The following is a 25,747-nucleotide window of genomic DNA, read 5'->3' as shown; positions in this document are numbered from 1 at the left end:
AGTCTCAGCGGTTACCTCTGCTCACTCTCGTCTCGTCTCGACGTTGATTTCTTGAAGATATAATTTTCTCTTTAACTAACTGATAATTGAATCGAAGCAACAACTTAGGTTGCAAAAGCAGAAGCGGCATGCATCATCACGAGTGCAGGGACGGGGCAGTGGCTCCTTCAATTCCGGACGACATGGGGAGTATGTGGTAGCACCGCTGATACAGACCATAAATCATATATACCTGTGAACACGAACTGCACGGCGAGCTGCTTATTCTGCATAAAATCGGTCTAGACATTAAATGGAACATCATAAATGAGCGGTAAAATCTTGTTGATGCTCTGAGATTACGTGAACCGCTGTCATTGCCCATAAAAGTGTCGTGACGCCTAACCATCGGACGGTGACATCTTATTTGCATCAGTCGCTAGACCACTTGTTCTTCCACGAAAAGAGGAGGGTGGGAGGGGATTCAAATTACCGGGTATGTTTTAGTTCTGCCTTCAATTGGTGCACGTGGAGAGTACCAGAATCATTTATCGTATCATCATCAAGACCATCATAAAGTATTACGTGCTCATCGAGGATGGGGAGAAACCCACCCCCCCTCCCCCTCTCCCCACAGGAATGAAGTCGATAAGGCATGTCACTCGGTATCTGCCCAACACGATAGCGAGATGGCGGTGTCCCAGGTTTCAAAGATACCGCTTATGCGCCAACATCTGCAGCTACGAGAGCGAGGAGAATGCAACCGCACATAGCAATTCATAAATCTTCTCGGTGTGTAACTGCTCAAAGTATCAGTCTTTTCTCACTTATATAGGTGGATGATTCTTCTTTTTTTTTTCTTTTTTTTTGTGGAGTTCTCAGATTATCACATGTCATTTACTTTAGACTGAAGCATTCTGAGTCACCCCATTTAGTTAATGGACCCACTTACACTAGTGAGAGAAGATACCCTTTAATTTATGGAGAGGGGCCAAGTTAAAATATATATACCTCAGATGGAACTGCAAGGGCTCCTCCTGCGGTCCCGAAGGCCAATTGATGAGCCAGCCTCTCCACAATTGAATTACTAGCGACCTCTTGGCACTTGGATTACTTGCTTGACTTGTGATTCGTGTGGCTACCTCTCGTGACTCGATTTTATAGCTTGAGGTTGCGGTGCCATCGGTTCATGCTCTTGAGGTCATTCTCGAGGCCTCATCGACACCCACCTCTCTCTCAGAGATTGTAGATATGGAACTAAGAATGTCCTAAAATACATTTGACCGAGATAAACCTAGTTATAGGGTTGTAAACAATACCAGATATGAACAAGCACAAAGAACCAACTTGGGCATTTCACACAGATTATATTTGATATTTCTAAACCCTCGCTCGGACGGCCGAGCCACCACACCACTCTATCGGGTCACCGAGTCGGGTTCAAAGGCGAGCACCATACAAACACTTTACCACCACCACCTACAAAAGAGGCAATCTTGATTTTTCAGGTGCAGCATATAGATGCATCGATCTTATTATTATCCAAAATATATAGTATGAAAAGTCTACGCCACACGGGAGAAAACAGCAAGTTCCAGCATCAATATTTCAAAGATATCATACGCCATGTTAGGAACATGATGACAGGAAAGAAGCATCTAGAGTCACAACTCAGGCCGCCAAGCTCTTGGAAGCGATCTCATACACATTGTCTGATAGTCCATTTGCTGATATTATCATCTCCAGTTGTGCCTAAAAACAGGGAAGAGAAATAAATGAATTAGATCCTAATTGTCAAAAGCATGCAGTATGGACAGAGATATGTATGTGGCAAACACAACCTTATGACTTTTAGCAAAGCAGAAAGTTGGGTAGCAAATCTCAATTGCAAACACCTAAAGATCTAATTAGTAGATGTATTACAGCTTCAAATAATGGATCATATTTACCAACCACAAGTTAGAGATTATGAATGCAAAATGCCTAGTCAAGTTCATCTACAAAATGACATTTAACATGGTTGCCCATGCAAAAGTTATTAGCATGGTTGGCATGGCTGAATGATAACCAGAAATATATGTAAATCCAACTATGAAAAATATAAATTTATGTCTCTGTTGAGACATCCTAGTGGGTTAATGCATTGTTGCACAAAGTGAATGTCATGTATGCTATTTGATGTACTAATTATTTCTTTCAATTTTCTTTTAAAATATATAAATTTATCAATCAATTTCACTTCATCTAACATCGATTGAGAAACCTAACCTAACCCGATCAGCCATGGTAATGATCTAATCTAACAAATATGTATGCTTTCCACCAGGGTTCGCCAAACTAGATACCAGACCCAACTCAAAGATTCATCAGGCCAATACGCATGGTATGCCTTACCAATCCACACCAGTGTACCGACCGATTGCTAGTACGGTACATATCAAACCATACCAACATACTGACACACGGTACAGTGGAGCATACCGACAAAACAGTATGTATCACGCGTACCAATCCTTTGTCAAACCGATACATACCACATGTACTTGGTGGTACACTATTATACAAGGAACCTTGTCAATACATACTTATATGACCAATGTACCAACACGATATATTGATAAGTACCGGTGTTTCAGGGAGGAAGAAAAAAGGAAGAAGAAGAAAGAGGGAAGAAGAGCAGAGGAGAGAGGAAGAGGAAGAGGAGAAAGATTCACCTGAGACTTAACGGTGTGCTGTGAGGTGTAGTGAGGTCGTGATCACACCCCAGTCCGATCGCTGCCTACAAAGAGAAGTGTCGATCGTAGCATCGAACGCGACGCTCGTGAGCCACGACGCTTGCGTGAGAAGTGGGAATTAGGGTTTCCCACTTCTCTTATGCGGCAAATCAAACCGAGGTGAGTCCACGTACCGATCAACGCTCGGATCGATACATGTTGCTCGTTTCGTACCGATCTAGGCGAAACAACAATCTTTGCTTTCCACTGCTTCAATTCAATTTAGTGTCTATTTTTCCACTTTTTTCCAATTTACTCGGTATAAATACAAGTTGTCAAAATTATATAGATCTCAGGCACGTTTAGCCACCTTGCCCATGAGACCTAACAAAACTGAACCAGCCAAGGGAAATAGTATCTCTCATTCAACGGCCAACAGATGACACATGCAGCAAAATCTATTTCCACTATTTGGACCAAATTAATGTCACTTGTTTTTCTCCTTTTCCACGTTAATCACAAACTTCTTTTTCCACTATGTCCAAATCCTTTTTGCATTTGTAATTGTGCACCACTTGCACAACCAACAACATCTCAACCACTTTGTCAACTCTCTTATTCATTGACCTCAACATCCTATTTACCCACGCTCCATTTATTGTCAAAAAAGTAGACTATAAAGAAAATAGACATGAGAAAATTTGACTGGCAACAATTGATCCAAACCTTGCAAATCTGACCTAGCCTAATCCAGAAAGACCTGTTTGATCCAACATGATCATTCCGTGGGTTTATTCGTGGACAGTAAGGTATGACCAGTTGGAACATACAGGTTAGAGGGAAAAAATTTCTTAGTATTGAACCTAACCCAATCCAACCAGATCCAGCATACCCCCTTTTTCTCTCACGATACAAACATAAAGAATTGCCCAACCCACTAACCCCACCAACCCAACCAATTAAGTTGTCCGAGTCAGGGAACCTTGTTAAATAGGCAATTTAGGATGGCTTGGATCAGCTTAAGGTTCAATGCTGGAACATAGCCAAGGAAAATTTCAAATGTTGCTAATCTAGACAGGATTGACCCAAAGATACCATAACTAATCCAGCAAAGTCAGTAATGGATTAATGAAGAAAAGATCCACACCTTCAGTGCCCAAATGACAAAGATAAAGATGACCTGAACAAGTGAATTAAACCATTAGTTGAACAGTTTATTGCCATCAGCACTGACTGCCCCTTGTCATTATCATTCACTTGTAACTAAGTCAAGCAAATCGCAGCTCATTTCTACATTTGATTATGGTCTAGACTTTAGACACTATACATCATATAAACTCATATAAGAATCATAAATATTACTCACAATTCTGTCATAAATTATTGGCATCATAAGCACATGCAGAACACGGGCTATGACAAACCAATTCAGTACAAACACAATGGTAGGGACCCCTCCTTTTAGTTCCTAGTCTTTAAATGTGAAAACTTTGCATCACATCAGAAATTAGATAGTGAAAATTAATTATATTTTCTTGAAACAAAAAAGGCAAAAAAGTTAATCACCTTAGCAAGAGCTTGCCGGTGCTCATCATAGCGCCTCCACCTAGAGAAGGCTGACACCATGCGAGATGCCACCTAAAATTTAATGAAGAAGAAAGAAACAACCAATTAAAGAAAAAAGCAAGAAGTCAAGAATATCAATGACATATGTCTTTACTGTAGCATAAGCAATAGCTAGACTTTTCCTACTACTACTAATCACCTGAGGGTTAATCTTGTCCAACTGTAACACTAGTTCTCCCAAAAATTTGTAGCCTGACCCATCTTTTGCATGGAAATTCACAGGTGAGCCACAAAATCCTCCAATTAGTGAGTATACCTGGAACACAACAAATGAATGTTCAGATTGTCCGAAGAACATCTCAAAATATGCTCCAAACCTAAAGAACTATCTGCTGGCACTCATTAACCTTGTTAGGATTTCGCAAGTCAAATGCAGGGTGGCTCAACAACTTTTGAACATTTATGACGTTCCCTGGAATGTCAGACATGGCTTGAAGAGCAAACCATTTATTCACAACCTACAAGAAGAAAATATAAGAACCCATGCTGCAGTATCAATTTTAGCCTATTATCCACAACCAAAGTCATGAAACAGACAGGGATCGTTGACGAAAGAACATGGTTGCCAACGTGACTCTACCAACAAGATTCTTACCAAAAAATCATGCTGCCACTTCGTATAGAAGTCAGATAGAACATCATCACGAACTTGACCTGCATTTTGGGCTATGGCAGCTAAAGCAGCAAATTGGTCAGTCATATTAGTGGCAGACTTGTATTCATGCAACGCAAGTTCTGTGAGCTCTGGATCATCCAATGATGCAAGATAAGCTGCATCAAGTGCAAAACAAGAAGCCTATCGGTCATCACATGTTAAAAGTTAATAATTAAATATTAATATTGATTAAACCTACCAAGAGATGTGTTCTTCAAAGCACGTTGGGCCATATTGTGATGGTCAAAAACATATGTCTCAGAGCTTCTGTTGTTTATCACCTGCAATAGAACACCACTTAACTATAAATTGCAAAAGGAAACAAGGTTTCTTTCTCTCATAGAACTATCAGCCAGATAACAGAGATGAAACGACTTCCAGAAATCGGAGTTAATAATTCTTGATGAGGAAAAAGTGAGACAATATACAGGGATCCATTGAAAAAAACACATATAAGATGCGATTAGAAAAAACTAAATCAAGCAACAACTTATTGACAAAGCCACCTATTTAGTGCAAGACATATACCCACGAAAGACACTAAAACAGACCACCTCCACTGAATTGAGCCAATTTCAACATTCTGACATTCAATTGGCAAATTTAGGAGTAAGCTTGTCTTTTTTATTGTTTCTATTTTTCTGAATTTGAAGGAAAGGAAGCTCCATATTAGCCAATATTTCACAGAAATGAACGAGCACTTCTGCTCACCCAAGGTTTAAAATCTCATTTCAATGCCAATACTGATTGCCTATCGGACTAGTATAGTTTCAGTACAAATCGATGTATGGACACTATGTAAGGGTTGATAGTGCCCGGACCAAAGAGTGTGAGAGGAGAGAGGAGGATAAGAAAAGAAGAAGTGGCAATGGATGAGGCGGAGACATTGAGGAGGAGGCAGAAGAGGGGGCAAGACAAAGATAAAAGAGGAAAGAAAAAAGATCAGTAGTGATATCTATTAAGATAAAAAGGGTACTGATACTGGACGATAAATAGCCCCTACCAAACCAAACCAGATGAAATAGCAGTCTCCATCTCAATTAATTAACAACATGGTAAATATGGACTCCTATCAACCAATACAAACAGTATTTTAGAGCTTGTGTGTACCAACCAAAAAGGTAAAAAGAATCTTTTGGGGAAATCTGAAAAGCAAGATGAAAAAGTTAATTTCCTCCTAAAGGATCCATGATTACTTAAAGTTAGTATACGTGCATTTATACACTTCAAAAGCAAATAGGCACTTTCTTCAAGGTGCATATGTAGAGCTTTATTCGCCTGTAGATTAGTAGGCAGACTGCACAGAGTGTACTGACTGATTTTTCAAATGATTAACAGAATTAGAACACTACCAAAACATCAGCAACTCAAAAATATATGTTCTAATGGGTTGTTAAACAACTTACTGTGGCTAAGAGATCTTGCTTCAGGTTGAGAGAAATCTGCTTTTTGATGAAGACGCGAACAGCATGAACAGCATCAGGATCTGCAACTGTCATCATGTCCATTATCTCCCCTTCACCGGGCAAAGTAATTGCCTTCGCAATAAATTCCTAAATCCAAATGTATGTTATCGTGCAAGGCCCTGGAGTTGGAAAAATAATGAGCTTCAGTAAAATTAAACGTTATTTTACTTTGTCCAAGCTTGTGTTGCATAGAATGCGTCTGATCCCTTCAACAAACTTTGGGTTCAGACTCAATGATTTGTTTTGCTGGAAGTCCGCTACAAGACTTAACATCAGTTTGCGTGCCAAAACTTGACCAGCCTCCCATCTAGGAAAACATTGTATACATTTATTATAAAAATAAAAGTCCAAGATACAGGCTCTCGTAATTAAGATTAGAAATAACAAAAATTAAGGGGTTACCTATTAAATTCATCTGAATCATGTGCTAGCAAAAAGAATAAATCACTATCCGTAAGGTCAGAATCAAGACGAATTGGAGCACTATAATTCCGTAATAGTGAAGGAATTGGCCGTTCAGGTATATTGGCAAATACAAACTCTTCTTCCTTCTGAAATATCCACAGTGCAAATTTCGAATTAATCACAAAACAAGCAATGAGCCAACTCAGTCACACAAGTAAAACAATTATGCTGGTTTGAAAAGAAAAGTACTATAGGCCCACATCATTCCAGGCCTCACAAACAAAAATTGAAGAAAATAGCAGAATATTATAATGTTTAAGATGTGGCCTTCACACGTAACAAAATCCTCTATTATTGACAAGTCATGATTAAAGTAAACGAATAATAAAATCTTGCAAGTTAGAGAGACATCAATAAGCATAGAGCTCTAGGAAATATATTGCTAGTGATCTCATACGGGGCAATTAAAAAGAAATGTACACACATTTATTCAAAGGAAGATTCGTGAGAAAGACCACGAAGCAGTCTAACCAAAAAAGACTGATTCTAAGCCACAATCAGGAGAAGAAATTGTTCAAATTCAAAGTCAGAAAGGGTATACATAAAAATATTCAGATAATTCAGGTCATAGCATTCATGTAATTGCTCTGGATCAGTCTAATGGCCCAGTTCAAGTCTTTATTTCCTCCTTTTCCAGGCTTAGATCTATTTGCAATCTGCAATTTTGTACTCGTTCAGATTCAATTAAAGTTTCAAAGTTCGGTTTACTTGTTTGTATTCTTTAATTTTGGATTTAGTGATTTGCCATCTACCTCTTTCTCACTTTGATGGTTTCTTTCAGTTTACTTCATTCACTTGGAAGAAAGAAGTATCTACCAAAGCTAATTAGTTCAAACTAGATGTTGCCCATGTCAAAAGCCACAATCTAGTTCTACGTATTCCAGTCCAGATGGTAGTCATATATTAAGGTCATAATACCAATATGGCTAGATCCAATTTCCTGTCACGTGCAGCTTAATGTGTGAATTGGGATAATCCTAAAAAGAGAACTAATACAAAAAGAACTCATACTTGTCAGATAACTCAATGACCTATCTTGTCAAAATTGCAAGTGATTGAAAAGAGCCTGCTAGTTCCTAGGGCTTACAAAGATTAACATGATATATTTATGAAACAGTTGTCCTTTTACAAGCCCAATTCACATCTTCAGTTGGTAACTTTCCTTGGCTTGCATTACATACTGAATAATATTTTATAGAAACCCTATCTTGCTTCATGATATTAGTATCTGTTCAGTCGTGCTTGCTCTTACACCAAATAGACCATATCATAATCATTGACTTCCCCGTACATAACAAGATATGAAACTTGCCTGCATACATTGAGGAAAGTGCATGAAAGGTTCACAGGAGTATAAGCACCAATTTTTGTGCTGACTAATTTTTCTTCTTCAGCCATTTTTCTCTTCTCCCATCTCATGCCTCCTCTCGGTCCCACACTTTTAAGACTCCTAAGTTTATACTCAACCACCTAGCCATACCAAGCTAGGTAATTTTTTTCTCATCATTTGAAGCTGGAAAAATCGGACCAGTTAGAAGCTTTGCTTCTTACAACATTTCAATAGATCTTGCATGTTGATTTCAGCCGTATCTACCCAAAATCAACTTAGAAATGGGATTTCAAGAAATAGTAGAAAAGGTCACCGACAGGTTTAAAACCAGCACCAGATACCAATGGTGACTTATTTTGCTGCTCAGAAGAAGGATATTAGCAAAAATATGATCTACAGCTAAAAAATTGAAAGTCTCCATTGGGTTTTCCATGCCGCGGCATGTCACCTGGTAAAGGTGGTACATACCAGTCCGATAGGGGACCGATACGCAGACCACCCTGTACCTGGTGGTCTATGTTAAATGACCTTATATTGCCCGATACAGTGTACCAGTCGAAACGATCGAAATCCAACTACCAACCTGTACCGATCGACAACAGTCGGATTTCGACCAATATCGATCAAGGGCCAAGATTGATTTGATTCAAACAGTCCATTTGACAGTTTGAACCAGTAAAAAGGGTTTTTAAACCCTTTCTACCCCTCATTCTCTCTCTCCTTTCACTCTCTCTAACTCATCTACTCAATTACTTTCTCACTCACTTATTTCTCTCATTTTCCAATTTGTACTCTCTTAAACTCCACAAAACTATGATTTGTGGATTGGACCAAGCTAGGGAGGCTAATTAGGGAGGATTAACACCTAAGTTAGAGGAAGAATTCTCTAATAAAAGATAAGTATGTTTTCTCTTGATTTTTGATGACTTTTGAGATGATTAAGTCTATTCTATATGCTCAATGTCTAATATGTTGTTTGAGGCCTTTATGATGGTAGAATAGTATTAATTAGAGAATAGTTAAGGCCTTTAATGCTGTGATTAGTGTCTATAATGCTTTTTTTTAACTAGACACATTGGGTCAAATCTTTGTATTCATGTATATTAGGATGATTTACATGTTTGCGATGACAGAATAGATTTAATTAGGTTTTAATTAAAGTTTTTAATACTGTAATTAGTGTTTTTAATGATGATTTAATTAAAATTAACTATGATTAGTGTGTTTAACATGTTTATTGTGGTAAAAGAGGACTAATTAAGGATTAATTAACTATGCTAATAGTTAATACTGTGATTAGTGTATTTAGTGTTGATTTAATCAAAATTTAACTCATATTGGGTAGGTTAAATGTCTTTAATGCTTATCAGTGTTTGACATGTTATAATAATGAAAGAGGAATAATTATGAAGTAATTAACTATGTTAATACTGTGATTAGTATATTTAATGATGTCTCATCGTAATTTGACCTATATTGGATCAAAACTGTTTCGAAATATATGGAACGACAGTCCGGAATGTACCACAAAGCTGCTCCTCAAAGCCCATAAAAGATATGCACCATTATTTCATAATTTAGATTATTTTTGCTAAAATTATATTAAATTTATATTTATTTTCAACTTAAAAACCCTAATCTAACTTTTTTTCTATTTTTAAAAAATTTTGGAGTTATTTTTTGCCCTTCTTCTATGGCATCAATATGCCCCACCATATCAGCACATGGTACACTGGTACGAAGCGGCACATACCACGCCACCGGTTAGTTGGCACACTAGTTTGGACCGGTAAGGTGAACCTCTCCGAAAACCAAGGATTTCTCAAAACATCACCACCATAAAAATTTGTAATTGCACCATGTCAAATGCTGCACAACAATGAAACATCAAAGAGGCACTGTGGACAGTTAGAATCTCAAAAAATATTTCCAAGCTGTAGGATTCAAGTATCATTATATCAAAGTTCGATGTTATATAGTTGTTGCATATCATCTTCAGCATAATATCTACCATAATAAACTGTAAAACGAGATTATTGATGTTTGACCCACTGAAATGACATGATTCATTTAGTAAGTCAACCATCAACAAGTATTTAAAAAATTTTGAAGAAAGCTTGTGACATCAAACCATGATCTAGGGTCTAGAATCATACAGAAGGTCCACAAAAGATGAACATAAAATAATTCTTGGCTAACCTTTTTAACATGAAGAACAGTTTTCCACACGGGTTGATCATTTGATGAAATTGTCTGCTGCACTCCATCACGATAAACACAAGTAAGGGGCATGTCCTTTCCACTTGAGTCAAGTAGCCCAAGAGCTATAGGTATAAACATAGGTTCTTTCACAGGTTGACCAGGAGTAGGTGGCACTTCTTGACTAGTAAGGTAAACAAATAAGTTGGTTAACAACATCCCTATAACTATTTCCAGTTATTGGTGAAGTATATATGAACTATGAAGCATTGTTGAGTTGCAGGAAATTATTGAATGGAAAGAAGATGGAACTCCACAAAGAGGAAAGAATAAAATGAGAACAGAAGGTGTAATAAGGTCTGCCGTACCGAAGCGTACCGCCCGGTACACCGGTACCATACCGTACCGAGCCCGGGTCGAAATTCCGATACAGTATGGTATGGCGGACCTTGGTAATAATAACACTTAACATGAACTGAAAAAACACACCATGTAGATCAAGTGTCACCAATTAATTTCAAGCAGCATACCTATAGTACTGCAAGTTACAGAGTACAGTGACAAAAAAACAGAAACCTCACTATAAAAATATATCATAAATAAAACATTTGATTGGATAGAGCAATAACATTTTGCAAATCAACATGATCAATGGCAAGAATCACTATGCCAGAAATAAAGCATAAACTATAAAGAAATTTGGTTGTACAGTGAATTTATTTACCTGAACTTCAAAGAGTACATCTGAGCATCAGGATCATATGAAGAAGTAACCCTTACTTGAGGCGTCCCAGCTTGAGAATACCTAGTACACAGTTCACTGTGGATAAGGAACTGATGCCAAAATGAATACAAATATAGGAAGACATGGGTATCGCACATACCATAATAAGAAACTAGAGAGATCTGCATCATTTGCATCACACATGGCAGCAAAAAAATCTTCACAGGTCACTGCTTGTCCATCATGTCTCTTAAAATATAGATCCATGCCCTACAAGCACAAAAAAAACTCGATTATTCTTAATGACCAATCAAAATCACATAAGGTAGGGGACAAAAGAAAATGAGACGAGGAATCTGGTTATGCATAACAAGAAAAGGACGAATATAGCATAATCTAGGTATTGCTAAAGTCAAGGTATCAGATACCGGTCGGGCCTTTATGTATTGACCGTTATTTGGCGGTCTGATAAAGGACCAGTACTAGACCATAAAGGTTAATACCAGTGATATTTAATTTTGTATTTTATACCAATATACTGTCTAGTATACTGGTTTGAACCAGTCCTACTAATTACCACAACTGGTATGACTGAGACTAAAATCCTTGGTTAAAGTATATAAAGACTCTCATTAGAATGCAATTCAATTTATTTATGTATCCAACCATTCAATGTAAATTTTATAAGTAACACATTCAGTCTAATTGGAGCTATGTAGAACTGTGTGAATAAAAGGAAAAAAAGTAATCATAACCACACCTTTCGAAACCCTGAACTTCCAAGCAAAGTTTTATACATTCTAACAACTTCAGCACCCTACAATGAAGATGAAAATTTAGTACTATTTGTTCTTCACTTATGGAAAAATAAAATAATATGATCAGGTGTAGGAAGACAAACCTTTTCATAGACCTGCAGGCAACATCAAACAGAGAAAATTTAAATCATTTAGCAAGTATTAACGATATAGAAAAAAGGGTCAAACAAACTGCTATTCTGTATGTGAGATGTAAAATTTACCGTTACTGAACATTGGATTCACACGAGCCCCAGATCAATGGATATGGAAAGATCACAAACAAAAAATGTTAGAATCAATCTTCAGATCTTTGAGGAAATTACCAGATACAAAATGTCCAAATCCTATCAAATGACAATAGAAAGATGAAATCAAAAGACTTACCAGTGTAGAAGTTGTCCATCTGCCAAGAAATGCCAAACAGATGTTCAAATTTTCATATAGAAGTGATAGAAAAAGATAACAGAGTAATAGAATATCTAACCTTGATATATGAATGTGGCCGGACTGGGTGTGCCATTGGTCCAGCATCCTGGGATTACTAAGCATTTAATGCAGTGCAAAACTTAAACATCAACTAATAATAAACACTATAAATTGTCAAGAAGTGTTCCATATACCTAGAGGGCAGAAACATTCAATACAAGTACTTCTGTTACATGTGATCTAATCAGTGTTATTTGCCAAGACTATATCAGAAAACTGTTAGGGAACCACAAACATAGTCTAATTTTCAAAAAGTGAAGAAATATAAAGTTTTTCCTTCCATGGTGATCTTTGTTGTAGTCCATGTTAAGAAAATGAATTATGTATGTACTGAAGGCAAAAAATTGATGTTTCTAATATCACCATCGTCAAATCCATAGTTTCTTATCTGAAACTGATCCATGTGATAGGAAAATTGAAATGTAAGGAATATCAAAGAGTGGGAAGATCAAGTTTAGTGACAGTGCCACAAATGTAGAATGCTTTCAAAAGGACTTAGTTAATTACAGCCAACATACAGATATTTTAGTAGCCCTGTCATAATAGCAGTTTATGCTACAGAAATGTTAGGTCTTTGTATCATGATTAAGACAACAAAGATCTTATGGATACTATCAAAAGTCATAACATTTCTAGTGGATAAATAAAGGTTAATAATGAAAGCAATAATCTGAGAGAAATTCAAATTCATTTTCTGAAAGAAGGGTTTTTCATTTCCTTAGCCTGGACTACAACAAAGATCACCAGCACCATGAATTAATGATTTTCATTTGCACCATGAATCAATGATTTTTTTTTTTTCAAAAGGAACATTAGCAATGATGAAAACATTAAGCACATGACTGGAAAAGCTCGAGAAGAAATAATACAATTAAAAATTGGATCCTGTGCTTGATACAGAGCTGCTCAAAGCAGAAAGCAAGAGTCTATTTGCATAGTTCCTAAAACTTGAACATGAGAATCATCTACTCCGAAAAAATAACTTGTATGAAGGTTAAGAAAACAGACTTTATTAAGTCAGGAGTTTGCAATTGGTCTTGACCTATCATTTATTGAGATGTATTGGAGTAAATTTTCAAGTTACATGTCATTTGCAATCTTCACAGACTCTCATGCTCTATAAACAATTTCTTAATGTATGACTATAACTACAAATTATGTAAATTTAAAAATTCCTACCTTTGTGAAATAACATCTGAAAAGCTAAATTCTACAAGGAAATCTCTCACATCTTGTTTTAGTCTAGTTGCAAGCTACAGAACAGCATTCTCGCAGGTACTTCAATATATTAAACTACGAGAAGACAGACAAAAAATTGAAACGCATATCATAGAGAAAATATTTGGAGCAATCATTTATGACAAAAAAGACAGAACAAAGAGACAAGTTGAGAAAAACTTCTTCATAGAGTGTTCCTTCTTTCTACAAATATAAGACATGTACAAAATGAGTTGCAATGCTTCCCAAAACCACAGCCATCTCCAAATTTATCCGATGATTCTTGTCACCAACCTCAAATACCACTATATAATCCCTTGCATTGGTTGTGTGGATTCTATTATTGCTTTGTAGATACAGCTGGCCAATGGTTGTTACCAAAATGCTTCTCCAAACAACTCAATAATCATCAAAATGACTTGAGGTGTATTGTTTTTCAACAGAACAACATTAAAAGAATCTTTGTACTCCAACAGACTGGGTATATTTATCTGGAAAAACCTCCATTGAAGGCGCACAGAATTTGTTTAGCTAGACCCAAAAATAGCCCCATGGGAGAATGAAAAGTTCTAAAATAAGAGAATATAGAAAGATAACCACATGAAAATAATAACAAAAAAAATTAGATATTTTCATGCAAACAAATTCACATTTGGTTCATCCCCCTACTTCAATGGTTATCAGTAGCATGGCAACCAGATGTTTTAATAGTAAAAAAATGTATGGTTTACTACATAAGGACTAAAAAACTAGTCCCATAGATGGTAAGCATCATGGCCTAGAAAAATGCAACGTTGACTACGACTAAATGAGATAGGCTTTCATCTTCTATGTGACCATTAATTCCACCCAACAGATGCATACAAATGTGTATCCTCAATGAAAAAAAAAATCATGTGAATGCATCTCAGAAACAACACTAAAGTATATGAACCTGTGGGAATTGATAATTCCTCAATCTTGAAACATCAGCAATGCGCTTAACCGTCCGGCTGCCCATGTCAGATGAAAACTCCTGCCAACATCAGTAAGATAAATTAGTTCAGCTAATTCATCTAATTGGAGCCATAAGGCTCACAAACCAAAGATCACATTAGAGGTTAAAGCGTCAAGGAAAGAGGAAGCATCACCTGGTCTCTAAAGACAGTAAGACCCTCTTTTAGACTTAGTTGGAACCAGTCACGGCACGTGACTCTGCAAACATTTCAGCATACTCAAATTTTAAATGGCATTTAACTAAAAACCAAAAACCTACCACTGTAGTCACATTTTTTGTCAGGAGCATTAAAGGCTAGGATATGAATCATGTTGACACAGGTATCAAACTTTGGGGGACACCATACAGCAGAAGATGGAATATATCTCCACAGAGACCAATACTACCAAGCAGTTGAGAATTGTAATCCAAATCTGAGGAATCACTAACTTATAAATAAATATGTAAATACTAAGAGGTGATCAAATTGGGCCTTCACCTACTGGCTTGTTCTCTCCTAACCTCGAATAGGCTTTGGGTTTGAATCCTTGTGGAGTGTACCCAAGTAACTGCAGTAGGTAATTCCTTAGGTAAGCAATACACCATTATTGAAAAGGGTGATCATACGCAGAAGGTTGCTACCAATGAAGTGTCTGGGGTGGGTCACTATACGTGGCCTTATCCTGCAAGGACAAAGGTTATCCCCATGACTCGATCACTGGTGAACAATCAGAAGGGAGCAACCTTAGTATAGCACCAAGTATTGCCCTCGGTCATCCATTATTCCTTTTTGTCCTTTTAAGAGAGGAAATGCATACAACAAAGACAAGAGTGACATGAAGAAACTGGAGATACCTGTTTCCAGTCCAATTATGGAAATACTGCAAATTAACAAGTTAAGAAAACACATCAGCATCTTCTTTCTTCACATGATTAATAACACCATCCTATAAACATCATAAAACAAAGAAATGAAGTCTACCTCGTGACCAATCACTCCCAGAATTGCAGCATAATCTCCATCTGTAGCAGTTTCTGGTGATGCCAAGACAAGCTTAGAGTTGAATATCTGCAATTTACATATTAAATGTCACTAAGCATTATAAACAAAATGTCCCTTAGGTAAATAAGCAACAAAGTTCCAAAATTCACACATTTAAGCTCTTGTTTTCCATGGCACCCCTGCAAAACAATAGAAACTATAGTGTGTTATTCTCTGATAAACTAAAAATTGGCAAGTTCAATGATGGTATAGGATGATTGGAGTCTACAGTTCTCAATTAAAAAGATACAGAACCTATCATATCCCTAATCATCATCTAGTTTAAATCATAAAATTTACTGAGCAGAAAGCTAGCTGAACAGCTTACATATTAAAATCAGGAACAGCCACAATGTTGAACAAATCAAGATCATATTCAAGACCAAATACCTGTTTGAACAGAACAATACAGATCAGTTCCACAACATCCAATTAGTTGAAAGATTCAATATCATCAACACCACAGAAGGAAAAAACAATACTAACATCCTCATCCCACTTCATAGCTGCTTTAAGGGAATACATAGCATGGGCAGTTTTGGGTACATCCTCTGAAGGGGTCCAGATCCTCAATTTTACCTCACGGCCAGAGTGGGTAACAAATTTATCATCTCTGCTTTCTAATTGTCCAGCAACTAATGCAAACAGATAGCTTGGTTTTTTAAAAGGGTCTTCCCATAAAGCATAATGTTTTCCACCCTATACAGAACATGTTATAAATTATAAGTTCAACAGGACAAAAAGTCATTTCATAATTTCTTGTATCAGAGAACAGATACCTCAAGATCGCCTTGCTCTATCAGATTCCCATTAGATAAAAGCACCGGATAAAGAGTCTTATCAGCTACAATTCGACAAGTGTATCTTGCCATCACATCAGGGCGATCCTGACAAAATATTATACATCAATAGGTAGCCCTTTTATGTCAAATAAAACTTTACTATCATGTATAGTAGCAATAGATTCCTTATTGTCTATGCACTACACTACATAAATAAAGGATATGCCAGTTGCAAATATTCAGATACATGCATAGTTGAATTTAAAATTTGCACTACGTTAAAATGATTTTTATGTAAATTTAATAATAAATGAAATAACCTGATAAAAGGTTATTTTCCGAAACCCTTCAGCTTCACATTGTGTGCAAAAATTACCAGAAGACTTGTAAAGGCCCTGCAAAAAGGAAAAGAATCAGCAGAACAAGAAGTTATATTACTAGAAATAAGATATTTCAGTAGTAATTTTACCTCCAAAGATGTGTTCTTCTGAGGATATATCTCTGTCACAATTTCCAGTATAAATGCACTGGCTGGTGGTGATGGCAGGGTTAGGTGATGGTGGTCCAAGTGAAAATCTTCTTTCTGATATCATATTAGAACCAAAGGAGATTAAAAAATGCACAATAGATCAACAATAACACAAAGCTGCATGCTTTTAACAACTTAGAAACATAACCATATGACTAAACAATACAGAAACATAAATAATACAACCATGCAAGGTGATTCTCATAAACATGAGAACTTTATTTAATGTATAAAGAAAAAGCTTTTCTGCTAAATAATCTTTTTGCTTCAATTTAGAACCACCACCTTAACAACAAGAAGCACAGATGTCACCATTTTGAAGTGTAGAAAATAGCCTTTGGACTCTGCTCATGTGAGGTTAATTTCATAACTATTTAAATGACAGGTAGAATACAAAAAAGGATCTTAAATCTTAAACAATTTATTCTATTAGAGTATAGACTGCTACAGTATGTTATTATCAAACATATAGAAGTGCCAAATTAAAAAAAATTTGTCAGGACCTTTAGTAGATACAATCATACAACAACAACAAGCAGTGAGTCCCAACTTCAAGTCCATTAGTAAAATTATGCAATCACCAAAGAGACCATCATTCTGCTAAGATTGACAGCAGAGTAAGCAATGCTTGTGTAAAATGATTTAGCACAGAATTTCAATGAACATGCTCAAGTTCAATTGCCCACCAAACAACAATCCCCAGAATAGAGCTCTTCTTGCTACATTTTTTTCTCCTATTTATAAAAAAACCTATAGTAAACAAAGAGCCTACAGCACAAACTTGGTACATTAAAGCTTGTTGTTGTTGTTGTGGCTGCTATAGTAAATAAAGAAGCTGCACAATCTTCAATTTGACTAGTTCCCATGACAGATTGTAACATTGTCTTTTGACAGTAAAAAAAAATAAGTGGGAACTCTGCATCTTTATTCTAAAGCCATTACATTATTTAGGCAAATTAACTCAGTACATTAATCCTAGCACAGGTCTAGCCTTAGAATTATGTCTTGGCTTCATTAAGTGAATCTAGTCTAATTTAAAATTGTTTAATACTTTAATGTGTTGATCAGTTATTTCAATAGGCGCTCGGGCGCTCGCCTAGGCGCTCGGGCAAGGCGAGGCGAGGCCCGAGCGCCTCGCTTCATGTCCAAGCGCCTCGCTTCAACGAGGCGCCGCCTAGGCGCTCGCCCGAGCCCAGGCGCCGGGCGCTTCGGGCGAGCGCCCGGGTTAAACCAAGCGACCGAACCAGTGTTTTACGTCTGGTTCGGTCTCCGGTGCTTTAGTTGGTTCAATCGAACCAACTAAATCACCGATAGGCTCCCTCTCACGATTTCTCCGACTTCCCCAACCCTAACACTCGCGATTTTGCTGTCGAGATTTCTTCTCCGTTGTCGTTGCTCTCTGCTGCCACTGCCACTGTCGCTACTCGCCACTGCCACAATCGTTGCTCATCGTTGTTGTCGCCGCTTGCCGCTTGCCGCTCCCGCTCCCACTTCCACACCCGCTGTCGCTCGTAGCTCCCGCTCACGCTATCGCTCGCCGCTCCCGCTCCGGCTGTCGTTGCCTTAACAGCCTCGGTCTTCTCACACTCTTCTCACTATACTGTTAACAGTATATTAACAGTTAACTATATACTAATAATAGTATTTTTATTTATTAGATTAATAATATATTATTTTGATTTTAATACTATTAATTTTTATTTATTTAAAATTATTGTCAGGTTTCAGAATAAATGGCAAGTGTACAAAGCAACTCAATAGATTTGATGTAAAATTTTATTATTTTAATTTTTGAGACTTTTTATTAATATGACATTGTGATTTTGTATTCGATTTTCTTAATTTAATAGCATATTTTTATTTAAATAATTATATTAATTATATTATATATTTTTATATTTTAGCGCCTCGTTTCGCTCGAGCGAGCGCCTGGGCGAGCGCCTAGCGCCTCGGGCGTTTTTGGACCTTGGCGCCTAGCGCTTTTTAAATCACTGGTGTTGATTATTAAAGATAAAAATATGTCCTATTAACTTGCAGAGAAAGCAAAAATAACTAGGCATCCAAAATCCAGTGATTCACCTACATATGCAACTAATTGCAACAATTCACCAACTTTCACCAAATGTTGTTCACAATCTGTTGTTACTAGCTAAAAATGTACAATAGAAATAAGCTCTAAGAAACAGATGAACTTAGGAATTCCCAAACATAATGATAATGACAAATCACCTTCAATTCCTTTCCATCAACTTTAATTGATAATAGCTTAAGATCACTTCCATGAAGAACCAATGGACACGGAGCACCTAGTACCAATTACAACGGAATTAAGCAGTAGTATCAATGAAATATAGAGACAAATGAAGTCAAGATGTAGAGAAGAAGCATTTAAGTTTGATAGGTCAATATTGCCTGCAGGACCCTTGGGTCGAAGAGACAGATTAAAATGGCAATATTAATTGATGAGCAATTACCTTCAACTCTTGGCAAAACAGCAATTTTTGATGAGACTATAGTCTTGTCCTCCCCTAAATCAAATCTCAAATCAACCTGAAACAATTCAAGGCACAATAAAAAAAAACACTTCAAATGTGACTCTTCATTACAATAATATGCAGATGGAACACAAAATAAACAAGTGTAAAACTGGCAAGGAACAAAATCGTGAAGTAGATCACTTCAAAAAGCAGTTTAAAACAAATAGGACAGAAAAATTAGTTATGGTTGCAATTGTGGATTTCATAGTGAACCAAATTTTGGTTCCCATTAAAAATCTAAGAGTTCAAGTTCAAACATAGCCTGAAGCCCACCGAGAAATTTCTCAAAACGGCTTATACAAATAGACTTGAGACAAGCCTTGACATCATAAGAACACCTAGGGTGACCAAAGTCACGAAAACATCCTCTCTGTTTGTAGGGAAAAGGCTGTATACAAGGGGAAGCTCTTACACTAGGCAACACAAGTAGAAAAATTACAGCAGACAATGGTTATTCTTACGAGTATGAAGATGCATTAATTCACCAGGGCAGAAAACAAACACTTCTTCGACTAGCTGGTACTGACCATGTCAGTATATTGTCCAATATACTTGCCAAGATGTAAAGTTAGAAAAAAAAAATTGATCATGGTTTTAACTGGATTTATTTGTTGGCTAAAGCAAGTTTAGGACAACTAACAATTACCAGGAGCTCAAGAAAATAAAACAATAAAATGGGCAAAAACCACATCTCTCCCACAAAATTGGACCTCGATATATATTTTGCATTCAAAGATGCCCAAAATGTTTGCGAATTTATAATTTACTTAAATCTATATCAATCAGTTGAAAGGATTGACATTGCCACCTAAGGTAACATATCTAAAATATGTCCTATATCATTACTTCTCTCTAACCATATACAATACTCTCTACATGACATCAGTCTGCCTCATCATAAAACAAATATTTCTTTTATTTTAATGGTTCGTTTTTCATAACCATTATGCTTCATACAAAAGGCAAAAGTAAATATCCTGCTTAAGTGGCCAACCCTCAGGTAATAACCTAATATCACATGATCCTTAATGAACAGAGAAATTAATGAAACAATTAAAAATATTGATATTGAAACAGATTCAATTAATACATTTGACAGTGTTCTGCTAAAGTTAATCTGTCATCAAACATGTAACTAGTCTGTTGGAGCAAAAGCATACCGTGTCAAACAGATAATCTGACATCTTGTAGTCCTTCAGAAAGATCTCTCTTGGCATATCCATCTTTGACTCCTCAGATTGTGCTGGTACAGGTTGTGTTGCAACCAAAGAAGTAAATCTTTTGCCACTTAACTTTAAACTCTAAAACAAAATCACAAAATCAAAAATCCAAGCACATACGGGTTAGACATTGAATAAATGAAAGCATCTCTTGCAGCATGATATCTTAGGACCATAAGTATTGACTTAACTTGAAAAGAATATCTAGCAGGTCCAGGCATGAAACAAGTTCTGAAAGTTGCCTCAGATAATTTAAGCACTTAGTAAGAGAATGCATTATATTGCAAAGACATTGATTAAAGAAAATAACAAAAGCGCCATAAATCCCCAACATTCCAGGTAGTCCAGATTGACAACTTTAACCACTTAAACTGAAATGCAGTTAAGGATAAGAGACGTGTTATTTATTTTCATCCATCTTATCTGCATAAGATGCTCATGTTATACGAAGTCGTAATTATAATATGCCAACGAGCATTCAAGAATAACTATTTGAATATTTTCCTATTCATAAATATGGGAAATCAAACAGCTTATACAATACTAAAGCAATCCAACCGTAGTCACGGTTTACTTCACTCGTAAAAATTAATTTACATCAAATTTACTTAATAAATTTAGCAAAGAGTGGATCTGAGGCCTTTCTAGTAAGAATATTCTTCTTTTGATAATGAGATATCTCACTTGCATACTATTGCTGCGCTGAAGCTTCCAAAAACAACAGAATTCCAAGCAAAATTAGTTACATAATGGCCAGTGCCAATGGCCTTCTGATATCAAGCATGAGTTATCCCAACATAAACCACAATAGATATAACAGGCAATACTTGATTAAGATGGACCAAGGTTCAACTAATTTACTATGAAAAAAGTTAAGTAACTAGATGTTCAAAAACCCCGTTTGGTGTGATCAAACCAAGGGGCTGCTATGCAGAAGATTAGAAAAGGAAGAATAACCTAGCGGTTCTCTCCCTCCATCCAAAGGCCATCTTGGTGGGTAGAAATACCACTCAACTTCTATGTCATTGCTTCTCCTTTTCATTCATATTCATTGGATCAAGAAAATTCACCAAAGTATCTAAATTTACTAATAGATAGAGCATACTACAGTCGAGTCTCTTTTCTCATTCCCTGAGAATCCATGAACACTAGATCGTAGGTACACTTGTGTCATCTTTTAAAGTCCATTTAGTATCCAGTATAGCTAATGACTCGTTGTTATCTAATACCATTCAACGATGGACAAAATTCATCATCGGTAGGTTAAGATCCTGGCCTAATCAACTTAAAGATACAGGCATTCCAACTCCAAAACCATAAACAAAACAATAAAATGCATTTTAGTAATAACAAATTCATTTCAAGGTTCAAACACAATCTAAAACTTATGGAATAGAATCTTATTTTACACCTCATCTGAGTTTTCTCCCTTTTAAGACCCACCATAAGGCATCCATTCAATTCAAAAGCTTGATTGTGCTAACCGGTAAATGAAAAAGTGAGATTGTCGCTTACGTTGGATGTATCATGTATGGTGATGAGATGTAAAATGACATATTTTAATCAACCTGCAAAACACTAAGCCATATAAAAAAGATTAACGATGAGAAAGCTCACAGGTGAACACGATGGTAAGAGGCCTCTGCACCAATATGAACCCTAGAATTCCAAGAAAGTGTTAGCAGCATATTCCAGATGATGCAGCAGTAGATGCAGATGCCACAAAATTGAAAAGGTAACCTCGACCTTAATGTTCAAATTGCAATTATCGTGATTATTTGTAAAATAACTATTTCTTGGAGAAGATAAAGTTGAAAAGCGAAGTGGATGCTGAAGCTGCAAAGGTACAAGGAGATTGACCTCAGCATACAAACTTATGGAAAGTGTAAATAAATTGCAAAGAACCAAAAACCAAAGTTTGCATGAAAGTACACGTTAATAAAAAGCAAAGTTTAATCCATATGAAGCAGTAGTATTAGGAACGTTGTAGCAAAATACTGGTTTCAGTAGCACAAAAATTGGAAAGAAAGAACATCCATGTGGTTTGGCCAGCTAAAATATCAGGAAAACATTATGCAAGAACTGTGTAAATTTCTCAAATATAATAACTCTACAAGACTATATCCCCCTCAACATCCAGGCTGAGTCCCTGATCTTTAGCATTTTAATAGCCAAGCAAATTCAAGTAAAAGATATTGGAAAAATTACATCTTATATTGGCAAGAACACAGCATGAAGAACTATCTTGCAACTTAGTTCCACAACAATATAGGCAGTAAATCATGAGTGGTTATGAGTGCAATCCAATTGAGCTGCAAAGTTTATGAAATAATATTTATGGACATGAATCAACATTAGACCGGCCACATATTTCTTCTATGCCATATGATGTCTCAAAATGTACCATGACAAAATCCAGGCATTCTGATAACATGCGATGTTACCTCACACTCAAATAAACTAATAGATACCTACAATGATAGGAAATGACAAAGAAGCCATGAAAGTTACAACAATTTAACCACTTTACACCAACCACATATAGATACATATTCTACAAAGACCACAGAAAAAAGACTAACAAACCGTGACATAAAATGTTTAAACCCAAATTTATGGTAGTACTTCCATCGAGTTATTGTAAACCAATTCAAGTTTCTCTAAAGGGAGTGTTAGCAATTTTCCCACTTATGGGTTAAATGCTCTAGTCAAAGCTCAAATATAGTCTAAAATCAATCCATACGACAGTGCACATGAGGCTCGGTTAGTGGTTGCTCCACACTGCGAAATATCTATATCCAACATTAGGTCCTTTTTGATATCATTGGTCAAAACCCAATTTAACAGAATAACTGACCTTTTAACTAAATGAGTCTAAACGACTAACCAAAAAATATTTAAGCATAAGACAACGTTAGTATGCCCATAAAGCCCTTTTAAACCAATTCAAGTAGTTTATAGTTCAAGTCTCCTGACACTTCTAGGGCTCAACAGGGTCGTTACCTTTAGAGATGATATAAGGTAGAAAAATCCACAAAAGCACATTCCAAATAATAGTTACTACAATGATTAGAAACGGCAATACACGAAGCAAGTTTAGGTTAAGGTTTCTAAAGGCAGCTTTTGGAAAGCACGTCAGCAAGATGAACAGATTCGGACAATTAGGTGGTCATTGTTCAAACAAAACAAAAATAAAAGTGCAAGAACATGAAATAAAGAAAACAATATTTACTGGAAATCCATTATAATTTCATAATATAGTCGACAGGACAAGGGAGTAAGCGAAATTATTTCATACGAACAACCAAACGGTAAATTGCAACTCGAAGAAAAACCTAATCACAAAAATATTCAACGTTAACACGACAGCCTAATGAATAGTTAAACTGAATGCACTCTAATAAATGTTCTTGTTTACCTAAACCAACGAACGTTCATTATCTAATCCGAATAAACAGCAAACACGAAAACAGAAAAGGAAGAATACAACTTATAGCACGAAAAGAAAAACAAAGTTCACATGCGACATGAACCATCGGGAAAAGAAGAAATTGGGTTCAGATTATCACATGAAAGGAAGACAAGACGCCGAGAAACCCATTCTTTACCAAACTCGAACCTTTCCACGGGACTACCAAACGAGCCATTTCGACCGAGACACGCATCACCTAATTCTGCTCAAAAGAACCAAATCAACGCCCCAGATCAAGAAGGAAGAAACTGACGGTCAGTCAATGCAAAGGAGAAAGAAGAGTTGCGATCTTCGGATAACACGAGTATGGACGAGATGAATCCAAGACCGATCACGCAAGACGACAAATCCGCATAGATAGCGTAGGAAACCAGATCGTTTGAGCGTTAATCAAAAGAATACTGATCAAGATTCCATGATTTCTCTGAAATTACCTCGACGACGACGAGTGAGGAGCTGATCGCCTCCGCGGGTGGTAGAATGGGGGCGCAATGTCTCAGTATCGAGCGCAGCGGTGATCGCATATAAATATTAGGTTTTTTCACATTACTCCTTGTCTTACTTATAATTTTCTTTTAACTACATTCAATCATGATTTTGTGCATACTTCTCTTCATTTCAGATCGAAACATGATTTCAATCGAACACAAAGGTTAACATTATTGGTTTACGTTGACAAATGGCTCGAGAATAAATATAAATGTTATGCATTAGATTAAGAGCAGCGAGGGTTGTGATATAAATAACAAGACTTCCAACACCTTTTTACGAAAAATTAAACCTTCGGAGGACTAATGTGGAACTTTACCATTATCATCGGGGGGGATCAGTAGTATGTTCGAGCAAATCGAGGACTGGCGACGTGGGAAAATATCTTCTTTTCTATTTCCAAGAATAGGCACAACATTTCATTTTATTACCAATTTATCCATTTTATTATTAATTAGTTGGTGGGTGTGAGCACAAAAATTAGCTACTCGTGGTGGCCTCAAATAAATATATATTTCGGTACTGACGCGGATGGACCGCTCCGGCATCAACTCAGGACCACAAAATTCCGTGGTGGCCTCAAATAGGTACGACCGATGCCAAAAGCGTAATAAATGATCGATGAAATCAATCGCACCCATGAACTTTTTTCTAAAATATTATAAAAGTTTTTATGTTTTTGGAGAGTTAAAAAACAACAGCGAAAGACGTTTTCGGATAATTTCAAGAACAGCATAACTGTTCGTGTTCTTTCTCGGCTGACGATGACGATCTAATTGAAATTTTGTTATGGTATTGTCGAGGGGATGTGCCATCAATGGTTGAGTCAGTTCATTAATCTTGATCCGAATGTGGAGAGATATTTAACGAATCATGTAACAATCTTGAGTGGCTGAGGTGGCTCAAGATAATCTTTGCATAATTTTGACCTACTTAAGATTGTCTTAAGGTATGGTAAGATGGAATCTAGTTTCTCGATGGGCTTTTACATAAATGTTTATGTTGGGATGAGTTTTTCGATATGTTTCCTTTAACGTT

At 36.5% G+C, this 25,747-nt stretch overlaps 1 protein-coding gene across 1 annotated transcript; it reads right to left on the bottom strand.

Moving 5' to 3' along the window:
• Positions 1–1,475: 1,475 nt before the first annotated feature.
• Positions 1,476–24,710, bottom strand: LOC135623106 (puromycin-sensitive aminopeptidase-like). The gene is made up of 34 exons (XM_065125662.1): positions 24,655–24,710; positions 24,318–24,422; positions 22,489–22,584; positions 22,366–22,407; positions 20,689–20,829; positions 19,466–19,541; positions 19,221–19,297; positions 16,932–17,045; positions 16,783–16,857; positions 16,460–16,567; positions 16,167–16,379; positions 16,009–16,070; positions 15,793–15,820; positions 15,621–15,707; positions 15,494–15,519; positions 14,793–14,856; positions 14,597–14,677; positions 12,443–12,490; positions 12,343–12,361; positions 12,180–12,184; positions 12,060–12,071; positions 11,919–11,975; positions 11,319–11,428; positions 11,159–11,239; positions 10,435–10,618; positions 6,843–6,991; positions 6,609–6,747; positions 6,381–6,527; positions 5,174–5,255; positions 4,915–5,090; positions 4,667–4,777; positions 4,459–4,575; positions 4,260–4,331; positions 1,476–1,731 (listed from the first exon to the last, which is right to left on the bottom strand). Exons 2-34 carry the CDS (start codon positions 24,411–24,413, stop codon positions 1,651–1,653), a joined length of 2,976 nt encoding a protein of 991 aa, XP_064981734.1. The 5' UTR covers positions 24,414–24,422; positions 24,655–24,710; the 3' UTR covers positions 1,476–1,650.
• Between the last annotated feature and the right edge of the window lie 1,037 nt (positions 24,711–25,747).

This window comes from Musa acuminata, chromosome BXJ1-3 (assembly GCF_036884655.1).
Source record: "Musa acuminata AAA Group cultivar baxijiao chromosome BXJ1-3, Cavendish_Baxijiao_AAA, whole genome shotgun sequence".
In the NCBI taxonomy this organism is placed as follows: Eukaryota; Viridiplantae; Streptophyta; class Magnoliopsida; order Zingiberales; family Musaceae; genus Musa; species Musa acuminata.
This window is presented reverse-complemented; position numbering and strand designations above follow the sequence as displayed.

What these genes read in the sequence shown, in the direction of transcription:
- LOC135623106 (XM_065125662.1), bottom strand. Translation starts at nt 24,413, where the DNA reads ATGCGTGTCTCGGTCGAAATGGCTCGTTTGGTAGTCCCGTGGAAAGGT. An exon ending in GGAATTATCAATTCCCACAG is followed by an intron (nt 12,491 to 14,596) that starts GTTCATATACTT and finishes TAGTAATCCCAG; the next exon opens with GATGCTGGACCAATGGCACA. An exon ending in ATGTACTCTTTGAAGTTCAG is followed by an intron (nt 10,619 to 11,158) that starts GTAAATAAATTC and finishes TTACCTTACTAG; the next exon opens with TCAAGAAGTGCCACCTACTC.